At 36.8% G+C, this 14,599-nt stretch overlaps 1 protein-coding gene and 1 pseudogene across 4 annotated transcripts in view; one reads left to right on the top strand and one right to left on the bottom strand.

Annotated features, from left to right (window-relative positions):
- LOC143271865 (vomeronasal type-2 receptor 116-like) overlaps positions 1–11,250 on the top strand; it is a 36,742-nt gene extending 25,492 nt beyond the window's left edge. For 2 of the 4 annotated variants that reach the window (XM_076564340.1, XM_076564336.1), the window contains exons 4-6: positions 894–1,121; positions 7,726–7,849; positions 10,346–11,250. In XM_076564340.1, coding sequence (XP_076420455.1) covers positions 894–1,121; positions 7,726–7,849; positions 10,346–11,250 — 1,257 coding nt within the window. Of the gene's footprint in view, positions 1–874; positions 1,122–7,725; positions 7,853–10,345 lie in introns of all 4 variants that reach the window. The other 2 variants (XM_076564348.1, XM_076564350.1) reach the window with 2 other exon arrangements.
- Positions 1–14,599, bottom strand: part of LOC121826140 (vomeronasal type-2 receptor 116-like) — a 478,502-nt pseudogene that overhangs the window by 191,855 nt on the left and 272,048 nt on the right.

The following is a 14,599-nucleotide window of genomic DNA, read 5'->3' as shown; positions in this document are numbered from 1 at the left end:
ACTGCAAACAGTGGTGGTGTTATTTATTTCAGAACATACATGTGTCCATGTGTGAGAATGATTGGTTCTTACTGTGTATGGGAGGATGTTCTTATTTTCTGTGTATCTGTATTTATCTGGGTTTCTCTGTATATTGTGTTTCTATCTATCTGCATATCTATCTGTGGAACTGAGCTTACATTTTTCCTCTGGCAATGCCTTTGTGTATGTGTGTTTCTTTCTGTGTATATCTTCCTGTGTGTTTTCAGTATATGTGTCAACATGTCAGTACTGTGTGTTTTGTGTATGTTCTTGCACATATCAATATCTGTGTTTCTGTGTCTGTCTATGTGTGTGTCTGTTAATCTGTGTTTGATTGTGAGCATAAATTTGTATATGTCAATGTTTTTCTTTGTAGGGGTTTCAATATGTGTATGTCTCCCTGTGTATATTTGTCTATAAATGTGCACTTATGTGTGAGCCTCTGTGTTTTTCAGGTTTCTGTTTCTGTGTGTCTGTTTGGATTATTATGGCTGTCTGTTTCTGATTGTATTTTGATGTGTGGGTCTGACATGTATGTGTGTGCATAGTGTATGTATCTGTATTATGTATGTTTGTATGGATGTGAGAGAGACACTCACTCTCTCTGTGTGTGTGTCTCTCTCTCACTCTGTATGTGTGTATTTTTCTCACCAATTTTTTGTTTCAGCATATATGTCTGTGTTTCTGTTTGGCAGTTTCCTCTGAAAGAATTTAAAATCTAGGAATGTCATGATACTTTTATTTATCCACTTATTTTTATTGTATTTCTCCCCTGGACAACTTCATTAACATTGCTTTTAAGAAGAAATCAGTATATTTTTTCTGACATCAAGGAAGGGCACATGCAATATAGAATGCTGCCTCTCTTTCAGCTGCACTCCTTTCTGAGGAAGACTCACTTCACCAATCCTGTTGGAGAAAAAGTGAATATGAACCAGAGAGAAAACCAGCAGGCAGAGTATGACATTTTCCAGATTTGGAATTTCCCAAATGGATTTAGGTTTAAGGTGAAGATAGGAGAATTTAGTCCATATTTTCCAAATGGTCATCAGCTCCATTTATATGATGATGTGATAGAGTGGACCACAGGAAGTAGACAGGTGGGTCTGACCTAACTGTAATCATTTCTGTCACATAGCAGTAACACTGTAAAGTGGGTCCATTTTGCTGCCTTTTAACTGGTGAAATGAAATAGACTGTCTCCATTAAGAAGCATTTTATAGCCTCCTAGTTTGTTTCTTCTTTTCAGTTTTTGATGTGATATTTCGTTAATACTTCAAGGGTCTCTGACATGCATACCATGCATACAGTGATTTTCTTTATAATTCCAGAACATGTTTCTGGTTTTTATTACAAAAAGAAAATTAGTAGTTATCACTGTACTATATTATTACCAGTAAAGTGAGCAATATCCTTTTGATACCATTTTGATTACTACACAGTTATTGTGCTTTTTACTGATGAACCTTTGACATACATGCTGAATGACTGAGGCTAAATGTAATGAGGAATAAAGTAAACACATGCAAAACATTAATTATTATTATATAATTTGTATTAAGCCTTTTTGCCAACAGGTCCTAAATTACTAACATCTCTAACCAAATATTAAGATATTGTTGTCATGGCCCATTTGGATACCCTATGAATTATAATTTTGTTTTTTATTTATTTATTTTTTTCTTTTAAATGTGTATGGGTTCTTATCTGCAAGTATGTCTGTGCAACCCTAGTATGTGTAGTGCATATAGATGCCAAAAATGACTTGTATCTCTGGGATGTGGAAAGACAGCTTAGTGTCTCACAGTGGATGCTGAAAGTCAAACTTAAATCCTGTATATGAGCAGTAATTTTTATAGACAGTTGAGTCAATTCTCCAACCTTGAAGCATGTTCTGTAAAAAAATTGCTCAATAGAGGAACATTTATTGGTCCCATTAGTTCTTTCATAGTTCTCTCAAACAAACAAGTGTATGATGACTGTTTTCCTGATCTGTGTTGGTAGGAGGTATTGGTAGTAAAAGAAATGGCTTTGGGAATTTATAAATGATGTGTACTACTATGAAGCTAAGGTATATTATAGGAATGAATTCTGATCTGGGTGGTTTTAAGGTATCCAACTGAAACTTTCTGACAATAAAATAGGTTGTAATTTGAAGGTTCTAACTTCAGAAAAGTCTTCAAGTTTGATCTAAAGTTATACCTCAGGTAGAACAGATAGAATACAATCTATGAAAATTATTGTTTTTAGAATGACAAGGAGAGTTGTTATCAGGGTAAAGGTCATATGAGCTGAAGGTACAGCTACTGAACTACATATCCATTCAGAGAGCAGCAATACAATTTCAAGTGTGCTCTAACCAAGCCTCACTTGAGCATTGTGAAAACATCCACTGGAAGAATGCACAAAATTAAGAATAATACAAGCATTATTCTACTCCCAGATAGAAAATTTCAATGCAGAGACAGGAACAAAAATAAAAAGTCATCCTATCAATGCAACACCAAATGTTGAAATGTTGCAGTCATTAAATATAATATAAATATGTTCAATGACATACTGAAAAGAGAAATCAAAGAATGATTATAACAGTGTTCCAAAATGCCAAAAAGGGCACAAATCACCTTCAGGACAATGCAATGAGATCACAAAAACTTGCATGCAATAAGGAACTGAAGGAACATGTGACAGATGCATTCCTAAATGTACAAAATTATGAAAAAGTCAAAGTAAAAACTGCAAAGGAAATAAAATAAATCCAAAATATCTCAGTAACACTTTTCTCTAAAGGAATATTTAAAGTTGAAGACAAGTTGGCAGACTTGAAGACAAGGCAGAAGAATTAGAAAACTCAAATTGTGACAAAAATAAAAATAAGGAAAATGAAATATATATTGGGACAAAGTGATACCATTAAACAGTCAGATTATAAAAAATTGATAGAAGAGAGAAGAAGGACTCACCGGGGCATCAACAGTATATCCAGTAAAATATAATGATAAATTTCCAAAATATAGGGAGTCATGTGGGCATCTTGGGACAGGACATTTGATATCCGAAAAGAACCTTCCTGTCACAAATCTTACTTAAAGCTTGATTTATACATATAAAGAAAACAAAATGAAGGCTGCAGAGAGAGAAAAACCCATTTCCTAGAAAGGCCCCTTCTTAATAACAGCAATTTCCTTCATGAGCTCTCTTAAAAGGGGAGAGTAACAGTGATGCAATGCATGCAGTTAGAGATATAACTGTCAAACCCAGTTACTGTACCAAACAAAGTTATTTATAGTCAAAGGAGGCTGTAAAGACTCTTCATGGATATAAACTTGAGTACATCTGGAATTTATCAAAACCCCAAATTGGAAGGCACATTTGAGAGATATTTTCACTTAACTTGATGTAAGGAGATCCATTTGTTACCAGATCTTTGAGATAGGGAGATATGCGTTATAACATGTGATGGTGGTACATGCCTTTAATCTGAGCCCTTGAGAGGCAGAGGCGGAGGGATCTTTGTGTTCTAGGCCAGCATCTTCTACAGAGGGAGTTCCAGGACACGCAGGGCTACAAAGTGAAACCATTTCTCTAAAACAAAACCCCCCAAAAGAGAAGGAAAGATAGAAAAGGAAGTCATGCCTTTAATTGACATCTTTTAACCTGGGAAAAGACACATCTTTTTCTGCATCTTAAGCTGGGAAGACACAACTTTGAATTACATCATTTGATTTTGAAAATCCCCCTCTGTGCTGGAAGCCTATATAGGACATTGAAAAAGAAAACTTGTGCACTTTGTCTGCTTTTTCTCACCTTGCTAGCAAGTCCATTTCTTCACTGGCATTAGACCTACATCTAAGGTATTTAAGTGTGTTCTGAAGATCAGCTGACACATTTCACATCATAGAATGAGAGGATTCTACTTTTTTGGATTGCCACTTATACCTAGTGATTGCTAGATTAATAGACTGCATCCTAGAACACATTCTAATAATTGTGTGTATCCATATATACAAATATATGAGAGAGAAATTCAGAGAAGATTCTACATTTTTGGATTGCCATTTATACCTAGTGATTGCTAGATTAGTAGACCGCATTCGAGAAGACATTCTAATAAATTGTGTGAATCCATATATACAAATGTATGAGACAGAAAGTCAGAGAAACAGAATGTGGGAGACAGAGAGATAGAGATTCATTCTGTAAGTTCTTTAAGGACCTTAACAAATACCCAGACAGACCAATGTTCAGTGATGCATATGAGTTATAGGAATTCATAACCACTCTAACATTTCTATGGAAGACACCTGAAGAGCTCTTACACACTGAAAAGTAAGATAAATATGAGTGGTCAAAGAAGAGAAAGACAGCAAGTATTAAATATCAGTTAGAAAAACAAGTGTTATATACTGTATCAAATATTACAATAACAAAAATGGACAATAATTAGCAAATAATTATAACAATTCCATGTCAATCTTCACATTCTCTAATCATAATACAAAAACAACAAGATTATTTTGTAAAACCAACATTCATTTGCTCATCTAAAAACAAACCTCACTTACAAATGTAGAGATCACTTCAGTAAATATGGAGGGAAAGAATTTTGAAGAAGTGGAACATAATAAAGTAAATGAGAGATTAAACAGTTTAATGGTCATGGTAGAAACATTCCCAAATAAACACTGACTAATATAAATCAACAACACAACCGAAAGTTCTGTTCCTGTGACAAACATACCTTCATTCCAGGGATACAAGGATGGTTCGGCATATGCAGGTCCGTTAAGTAAATGGGGCACATAAATAGATTCAAGCATAGGACTACATGCTAATCCAAATATGTGCAGAAAGTGCTCTTAACAAAGTCCAGAATCCATTAAGGTTTTAAAGTAAAAGAAAACCAAAAACCCAACACAACAGAGGGAACACATCTTGACTTATAAAAGTTTTCTTTTTTATTAATTAATAATTTTTCCCAGCCTGATCCCATTAAAACTTTTTTCTATGGCAATCTTATTGACAACATTGTACTGAAGGAAGAGAAACTCAAAAAATTTCCATTAAAGTCCCAGTGAGCCCATGTGTATATGGTGGTACATATCTGTAATCAAACTCTTGGATCAGAGGGAGGCAAAACCTTCCTAGTTTATGGCCAGTGTGATAAACATAGTGAGTCCAAGTGAGCTAGGGTTGCATATAGAGACCCTGCCTCAAAAGAAATGAGCAAAAATTTGACAGTGATGATTTTTTTCTAGTTCCATCCACTTGCCTTTAAATTTCATGATGTCATTTTTTTTTTTGCTGCTGAGTAATACTCAATTGTGTAAATGTACCACATTTTCTTTATCCATTCTTTGGATGAAGGCCATCATCCTGAGTGAGTTAACTAAAACCCAGATACAGAAACATGGTATGTGCTCACTTATACACTGGACATAAGATAGAAAGCAAATAATAACCAGGCTACACTCCACAGCCCCAGAGGAGCTAGTTCATAAGGAGGACACTAAAGGGACACGTGGATCACCCTAAGAAATGGAAATTGCTGGAATCATCTGAATAGACTGAGTGATGAGGACATGAAGGATTGGTGTCTCTCAGTTGGGGGAGGGATGGAGAGGGGGAGCAATGAAAGAAATATCTTGATAGAGGGGTAATTATGGCATTGTGGAGTAAGGGAGAAATCTGGTACCAGCAAAAATCCTTGGATTCCACAGGAATGACCCTGCTAAGATTCCTAGAGAGGGTGCCCGAACTAGCCTTCTCCAGTAATCATAAAGGTGAGTTCCCTAATTGTTTCATAGTAACTTCATCCAGTAACCCTGGAAGCAGATGAAGAGATGCATAGCCAAACACTAGGCCATGTTCTGGGCATCCAGTTGAATAGAGGGAGGGAGGAAGGATTATATGAGCAAGTGGGGTCTAGATCATGACAAGACAACACACAGAGACAGCGGACCTTTGGGAACTCAGTCAGTATAGATCAACACGTAGAAAGCCTGCATGGGACCTACCTAAGCTCCCTGCATGTGGGTGATGTGTAGATTGGTCTGTTTGTAGCCCCTAACAGTGGGACTAAGATCTGTCACTGGAACAGGAGCTGTCTTTTTGGAACCTATTCCCTATGGTGGGATTAATCAACCAGCTTGATGCAGGAGGGAGGAGCTTGGTCCTTCCTCAACTTGGTATGCCATGCTATGTTGACTCCTATGGAAAGCCTTACACTTTCTGAGGAGTGGGTGTTGTAGTAGAGAGGAATGTTGGAGAGGAAACTGGATAAGAGGAGGGAGGGAAAACTGTGGTTGGCAATAAAATAAATAATTTAATGAAGAATAAAAAATAAATTGGATGAGCAGATACATTTTCTCCATTCATCTTCAAAATAGTTTTTACTATCATAGCAAGTACAAAAAGAAATGGTAAACATGAAATACAGAAATAAGGCTAGGAATGTGCCCACTGGTTGCAAACACCTTTAATTCCAGCATTCGGGAGGCAAGAGAGGCGGATCTCTATGTGATCTAAGTTAACCTACTATATATAGTTAGTTGAGATATACCAACAATACATGGTGAAACCCTGTTTCAAGAAAACCACAACAAAAAGGAATATTTGTAGTTAATCACACTATGGAGAACATGAAAGAGCCCTTGCATCGGAGACACTGTGGTTCTGACACAGAACTCAATACTCGTCAAAGAACCTAAAGTGAGCACCTGACCATCAGCAGCTGTGTTAAACAGTATATAGACCCTTATCACCAGGATTTTGATCACGTAAAATTTTTATATTTTAAGCTTTAAGAAACCCTATAATTAACTTTAAACATTCTCACTATTGTTCCAGTTCCCCAAATATTTGCAGGCATTATAAAGCCCTTTTGCCTCAGGAAACTTTCCACCTTTCAGTTCAATGCATATTACTTCAACACTTTGTCACCAGAAATATACCAGCCTCTGCCTACTTAGCTGTTTTTCTCTTTACACTCTGTTTGTCATGCTTTGTAGTGCTATTTATTCGAGTTCATATTTGCTGTCAGAGGTTTGAAGACATATTTCCCAGGTTTCCAATATCCATTTATCCTAGCTTGTTGCACTGTTGCTGTGACTAAACACTGACCATAAGTAAAGTGAGGAGGAAGTTAGGCTCATGGGTTACAGTAAAGGGAGGACAAGGCAGGAATCTGGATCCCTCAACTAAAGCACAGACCCTGAATGAACATTGTCTACTGCTGTGCTCCAGTTGACTTCTCCTACAGCCCTGCCTAGGGACAACACTGCCCACAGTGGAATGGGCACTTCTACATCAATTATGCATTAATAAAATGCATAAATAATATAACAGCCAGCTAGTTTAATGGAGAGAAATATTTTAGTTAAGCTTCCCTTTAACTTCTTAATGTACTTTCGGTCAAGGTGATGAAATTAACTAAAAAAAAAAAATCACTTTGCACTCTATGGTATTTGCCCACAGAAAACAACTCATTCCTTTTTCTATATTTCTAAGATCAGGAAGCTACTCAACCTACATCAGATTGTTTTCATTTGCTTATTTGGCATTATAAAATATACTAATTTTAATGTGGTCACTCATTTGGTATATATAAAATAAGCCTATTGATATTTCAACATGCTAACATAATTTTGTTATGGAAGAAGTAAGTAAAACTCCTGATATCAGCATATGTATAGTTTTCCTCAGATGCCACCCTCTCTGTGCAGTGCTGATTGTGGTCCTGGATTGAGGAAATTCTTGCAGGAGGGAATTGCAGCCTGCTGTTTTGATTGCATCCTCTGTCCAGAAAATGAAGTTTCTAATGAGACAAGTGAGTGTTTGCTGTTGAGATCAATCCTTCATATAGATCATATTCTCCCAAACACACTGGGATGATCAAAGGTTCTAAAAGGCCACTGCACAAATAAACCATATCACTTTCCCAAGTTAGTTTTTGTAGAACTCTGATCATTAATAATGTCACTTTAAGCAACATGTTATGCCATGACATACATCTTTGACTCATTGAAAATACATGGCTGGTGGCCTTTTCTCAAAGAAAGTTTTGATAATGAAACTACAATGTGAGGATATTCTGTACAAGGTCTTTACTAGTGATTAATCTCCTTTGAAACTACATGTAGATTAGATTCCAGTCATGAATCTTGAATAATATTTATATTTTATATTTACATGTCTGTATGTGTCACTACATAAATTTATAAGCAACATGTATATGCAGGGAATCAATGGAGTACAGACTAGAGCTTCTGATCCATTGGACTCTGTTATGTGTGTTCTAGAAACCAAATATAAGTCCTCTGTCTCAAGATTAATGAAGTGTAGAAATTATAAGAAATTGTTCAGTATGATACAAAGAAGTTCAAGCAATATAAAGAGACCCCCCTTCAAAGTAACATTTTGATTTGAAATCTAGAGGAGTGTGGAGAATTGTTCTCACATAAAGTAAGAAATATGGAGTACTATAATCAATATTTTTATATTCAACACAGTTTCAAAAATTTCAAAAATAGAAGATACAATTGTTTTGTATGATAGCAACTAGCTACAGTTATACCAATGTTGTTCAATCCTCCTCAGTCCAATGTTAGTCAAATGATTATTTATTTAGAGCTGGTTTCATAAAAAATGGCAGATACATAGATTTTTCTCTCATGGTGCCTTTCATCCTATATAATGAAAGTCCTTAAAGGACATTTATGGCCAGTAAAACAGTTCAGAAGTTAAATTCCTTTCCACTAAAGCTGATGATGAGTTCATCCCTAGCCATGTAATAGAAAGGTATTGCCAACACTTAGAAGTTGTGTTCTGATCTCAATGCACTTGCACATACAACCTACTGCAATTTACTTAAACAAACTGTAATGAAATTGTTTTAAATATGAAACATAAGAATAAAGGTTATTTACAACAAGAAATACAACAAAAGTTAAAGAAAAATATTTTATCATTTATTTAATTATGTGCGTATATGTGAAATTGGTGGTTTTGTGTACATAATTGCATGTACATGTGAGAGGCATCCAAGGCTTCTGTAGTTAGCATTATAGAAAGTTGTGAGAACCCCGACATTGGTCCTTAAACTGAATTCAGTTCTTCTGCGAATGCAGTATATTCTCTTCACAAGTGAGACAACTTTCCATTCCCCTAAACAAAGTATTGAGTTACATGTGACCATAAATACATTGTTCTAGATAAAAAGACTTGAAACCTTGAATGTAAAATATTCAGCTGCTTTTCCAGCACTATGTCTGTATGCATTGCACCACGTTCCACCGTGATGATAATGGACTGAGGCTTTGAACTATAGGCCACGTTATCAAATGTTTCCCTTTATAAGAGCTACTGTGGTCATGGTTCTAATGATAGATATCTAAGGCTATTACATTCTTAAAACTAGCCACCAATGTCTGTTCCCTTATTTGGCCACTTCCTCCTCCTGAGGCTGACTATCAAGGTCCAGCATTCAAAGTATTGGAGTCCAGTTTCCAAAAACTCTGTTGTGTCTGTCCTAATTAAACTGTCCAATCAAAATTAAATCCTTTGTTCTAACCTGGGTTTTCCCTTTCATTTTTATAGGCTACCATTTTCTAAGAGGCCATATCTGTATTCTCTCTATCCAGAGCAGTTCTTTGTCCTCTATGGCCAACAACCTCTTCCCCTCTCTCTTGTTGTTTTCATCTTCTCCTTCATTCTCTATCTCCTGTTTTTGTCTCCTATTCCCTGCCTATTTTTCTCTGGGTCAAATCAATCTACTTTTTTATTGAGAACTTGGTATTGGCATGTAACGTGTGAATTCTAAGTGTCCTTAGAGATTATGTTTTAGTATTTCTTCTATATCATTGGATTTGGGGTAGTAAATTCAAACTAGATAACATATCACAGGAAGGGTTCCAATAGAAGAAACAATCTTCAAATATTACAAGGACAGCATTCATAAAACAGACAGAAATACATAAAGAGGCACTACAACCATGGCATTAGAGACTTTAAAATACACCCTGTGCAAAATAACGGTTAATGATTTTACCCTCTGTCAGTTCCCCAGTTTAAGTCATGTCCTGAAAATATCTGTGCTTTCTGATAACATAACAAATGGCATCATCAACACACAGTAAATTAGATAACATACTCATTGTTTAGTTTCTTTTCCCATAAAGATAATGAATGAGTATTATGAATGTCTTACAACTCTGTCCTCAGAAACAAATGTAGATAGTGCAATGCTTCTTCAAAACACTAAATTGAAATATTCAGTCAATAAATGGCTAAAGCTGCATTAATCATACTGTCCTTTCTCTACTAGATGTGGAAAAATGTGTGAGGTGTCCAGAGGACCAGTATGCCAACAGAGAGCAGAACCAGTGCATTCCCAAATCTGTGGTCTTTCTGAACTACAAAGATCCCTTGGGGATGGCTCTTGCCTCAATGGCCTTGTGCTTCACTGCATTCACAATTCTTGTTCTTGGGGTCTTTATTAAGCACCATGACACTCCCATTGTAAAGGCAAATAACCGGAACCTTAGTTATATATTGCTCATCTCACTCATGTTTTGTTTCTTGTGCTCCTTGCTCTTCATTGGCCAACCCAACTCAGCTACCTGCATCCTGCAACAAATCACATTTGGAATTGTATTCACTGTGGCTATTTCCACCGTGTTGGCCAAAACAGTGACTGTGCTTTTGGCTTTCATAGTCACAGCCCCTGGAAGAAGGATGAGGTTCTTCATGATTTCAAGGGCACCCAACTACATCATTGCCATATGTACCCTCATCCAAATTATTCTCTGTACAATATGGCTGCTAGTTTCTCCTCCCTTTATTGACACTGATGCACACTCTGATCATGGCCAAATCATCATTGTGTGCAACAAGGGCTCAGTTACTGCATTCTACTGTGTGTTGTTATACCATGGCTCCCTTGCCTTAGGGAGCTTCATTGTGGCTTTCTTGGCCAGGAATCTCCCTGACACATTCAATGAAGCCAAGTTGCTGACCTTCAGCATGCTGTTGTTCTGTAGTGTGTGGGTCACCTTTCTCCCTGTCTACCATAGCACCAAGGGCAAGGTCATGGTGGTGGTGGAGGTCTTTTCCATTTTGTCCTCAAGTATAGGTCTGCTGGGATGCATCTTTATCCCCAAGTGCTACATAATTTTGTTCCAACCAGAGAGAAATTCTCTTCAAAAGTTAAGGGAGAAAACCTCTTACTGAACACTCATTTAATAAATGGTTATTGAAAACTGTAGTGATCTTACAGAGACATCTGTTATAATACAAGATGTATGCATAAGCTCATGATTCTCATTGTTTCTTCTAATGATAATGCCCAGAAATGTCATGTATACTGCTTTTCTGTATATTTTGGTCTATAATCTTCCACACAGACACATATTTTACAAGACCTGGTTGTTGGATATTAGGGCTTAATGGATATGTTCTTACATTTCTCTAGTGCAAAGTAATATTTAAAATAAACTCCAAGCAATTCTATTAATAAATGAATTATTTAGTGCCTTTTAATATAAGTGAAAACAGAGAAAATTTGTAGTAGAGGGATTGAATGTTTTCAGATTATGAAACTAATTTAACCCTTATGGAAGTGACAAGAGAATCCTGTTGCCTCCTGGGAGTTAGAGGAGTAAAACTTAGGAGAAAGAAAGATGTTTTGTTAAATAGATTGAACGAATATTGTGAAATATGGTAAGTTGTCTCAGCATTTAAAATCATATATAACTTTTTTGGGGGAGATGACTTCACTATCAAATCCATGCATCTTCCTATAGTGCCAATGGATGCCTTTCTGTCTTCCAAGTACACCTAGACACAGATGTGCACGTGAAAGTACATTCAAAAAGCACACATATACATAATAGAATTAAATGAAAATTTTAAATTGAAGTTTACATAGCACTACATTGGAACACTGGTTATCTTTCTTTTCCATTCATTGAAATAGATTTTCTTTCACATAATATCCCCTGATTATGGGTTCCCCTCCCAGCTCCTTAAAGCTCCTCCAAGACCTCCCCACATCACTTCCTACATGAATCCACCCCACTTCTATCCCCCACTGGAAAACAGTAAGTTTTCTAGGGGATAATAATAAAAAAACATACTATGAAAAGAAAATCTAACAAATTGGAATTGGTCAAAATTGGCAAACATAAGGAAAAGAGCCCAAGAGAAGGCCTGAGAATTAAACACATGTGTTTGTACATTCAGGAATCCCAAAAAATTCTTACCTTGAACCCATAACATATATGTAAGCAATGTGAAGGTTAAAAAGTGAGTGGAAATATATATCATGAAAAACCTACAAAAGTGAGGAAAATGGGGAACTCTTACACAATACTATGGGACATGACTCCCACAAATGATGTTGAATAAATTTTGTGCTCCCATCTATTTCTGGGCATGCAGTCTACACTTAAAAGTAGTTTGATTCCCTATTGAGACTCCTTTGAAGGAAAGTAAATTCTCATTAGCTGGTGGTTATCAATTGGAGATTGCTTCTGGTTTTATGGATGAGGCTTGTGATCACTTCTACATTCAGGACTGGGACCCCAATTGGGAAAATCCCATGTATGCACTGTTCCTGTTTCCTCAGGTTCTGTGTTTTCTTTTATTTATCAATCCTGTTTATTTAGAAGGCATTTATTTTGGTGTCCTCTGTAATGGTATTTGTTCCACCCATGAACTTGGGCTATACAGCTCAAAGGAGGCTGTGGTTCTTGCCATCATATGTAACCTCTTAAAAGGGAAGGGACAGGGGTCACATTCTTCTTCTTACTGGCTTTATCCATTGGCCAGGTGCATTTCCTCACTTACAGAGCAGAAGATGACTTCAGCTGTTTACTTGTGTTTGAATTAGTGAGTATATTTTTAAATTTAAATCTACACTACACTTTAAATGGACTCATATGTATTGACCTTAACAGTCCTCCATTACCTCTGCCTCTTATCCTCTTTCTACATATGCTTCCATGCTATTTTCTGTGGCTTGTAGGGAGATAAGTGAAGCAGGCAAGCCTTTTAAACTTAGTTTTCTTCCTCTCACCATAATGTGTGGCTGTTGATTTCTGTTTGCTATTTGTTCCTGTCTGCTGCAGAATGATGATTCCCTGACAATAACCGAGCAAGGCATTGATCTTGATTATAACACAATGCAATTACAAAACATTTTATTATTTTTTAAAGAACACTGGCATTTGATTTTACTGTAGGTAGCTGGGATATATAGTCTCTAATTCTTGTTTATCAAGCAGTGTTTGGTGGATCAATTGTGTGTGGGTATTTATTCAATCAAATCAGATATTTGTTGCTTATTCTCACAGAGTTTGTGCAACTATTTTCCTAGCTATTTTGCAAGCAGGATATTATTGTAGATCAAAGGGTTTTTGGATGTGTTCACATTTTCAGTTCAGTTGGCAATTGCCAGAGAACATTTCAGTACCAAGGACACTAGAATGCATAGTGAAATCTCAATTAAGGCACCATTTCAACTTCTACATGTTCAATTTGTTGTAAAAGTGAAGTTATGAAGGTGTTATTAGTAGGTCCTTGTCATCAGTCTGTAGAGGACAACCTATAATCCTGGCCACAGCTTGGGTTGTTTGGTGACTCCCATGGGAATCCCTTTAGGCAACAACTTAATTATCTGTGATCCAACTTCATTTTGTAATGAAATGTCCAGTTGGGGCTCCATCTCCCTTATTATTTAGTGAATTCATTTAGATTCCCTTCAGACATGTATATAATTTATGAATCTCTCACTGTATTATGTTTACATAGTACTCATCAAGTGTCCTTTAATTTTAGACATCTCTCCACATATTTCTCACTCCTCCTTCCTCCCAGTCCCCTCCCTAGTTGATATTCAAAGTAGTTTGAATTTTCACTCCCATGGTGGCTAAAGATGTTGAACATGCTTTTTTTCTTTATTAAGAAATTTTCTACTCACTCCACCTACTATCCACAGATACCTCCTCCTCCCAAGCCACCCCGCATCCCTACATCCCCCAAATTGAGGTCTCCTATGGGGACTCAGCAGAGCCCAGCACACTGAACCTAGGCAGGTCCAAGCCCCTTCCCACCGCACTAAGGCTGTGCAAGGTGTCACACCACAGGCACCGAGTTCCCCAAAGCTTGCCCATGCACCAGGGACAGATCCTGATCCCCTTGCCTGGGTGCCCCTCAAACAGTTTGAGCCAAACAACTGTCTTCCATGTCCAGAGGGTCTAGTCCAGTCCCATGTCGGCTCCACAGCCACCAGTCCACAGTTAATGGGTTTCCACTACTGTGGCCATGATGTTGAACATTCTTAAGTGTTGCTCAGCCGTGTGTGCTTCATCTTCTGAGAACTCTTAGTTTTGTATCTTTTCAAAATTGAGCTAATTTTTTTCTTGGTCTGATTCTGCATTCTAGAGATACTAATCCTTTATTCCCAGAGTCCCAAAAGTACTTGTTTTGCTGCTGTGTCTTTTCCATTGGTGTTTTTTAAACTTATGTCAAAGATAGCTGACTATAGCTGTGCAATCTAAATATGGGGTTTCTTATCCAT

The sequence above is a fragment of the Peromyscus maniculatus genome, chromosome 1 (assembly GCF_049852395.1).
Source record: "Peromyscus maniculatus bairdii isolate BWxNUB_F1_BW_parent chromosome 1, HU_Pman_BW_mat_3.1, whole genome shotgun sequence".
NCBI lineage: Eukaryota > Metazoa > Chordata > Mammalia > Rodentia > Cricetidae > Peromyscus > Peromyscus maniculatus.
This window is presented reverse-complemented; position numbering and strand designations above follow the sequence as displayed.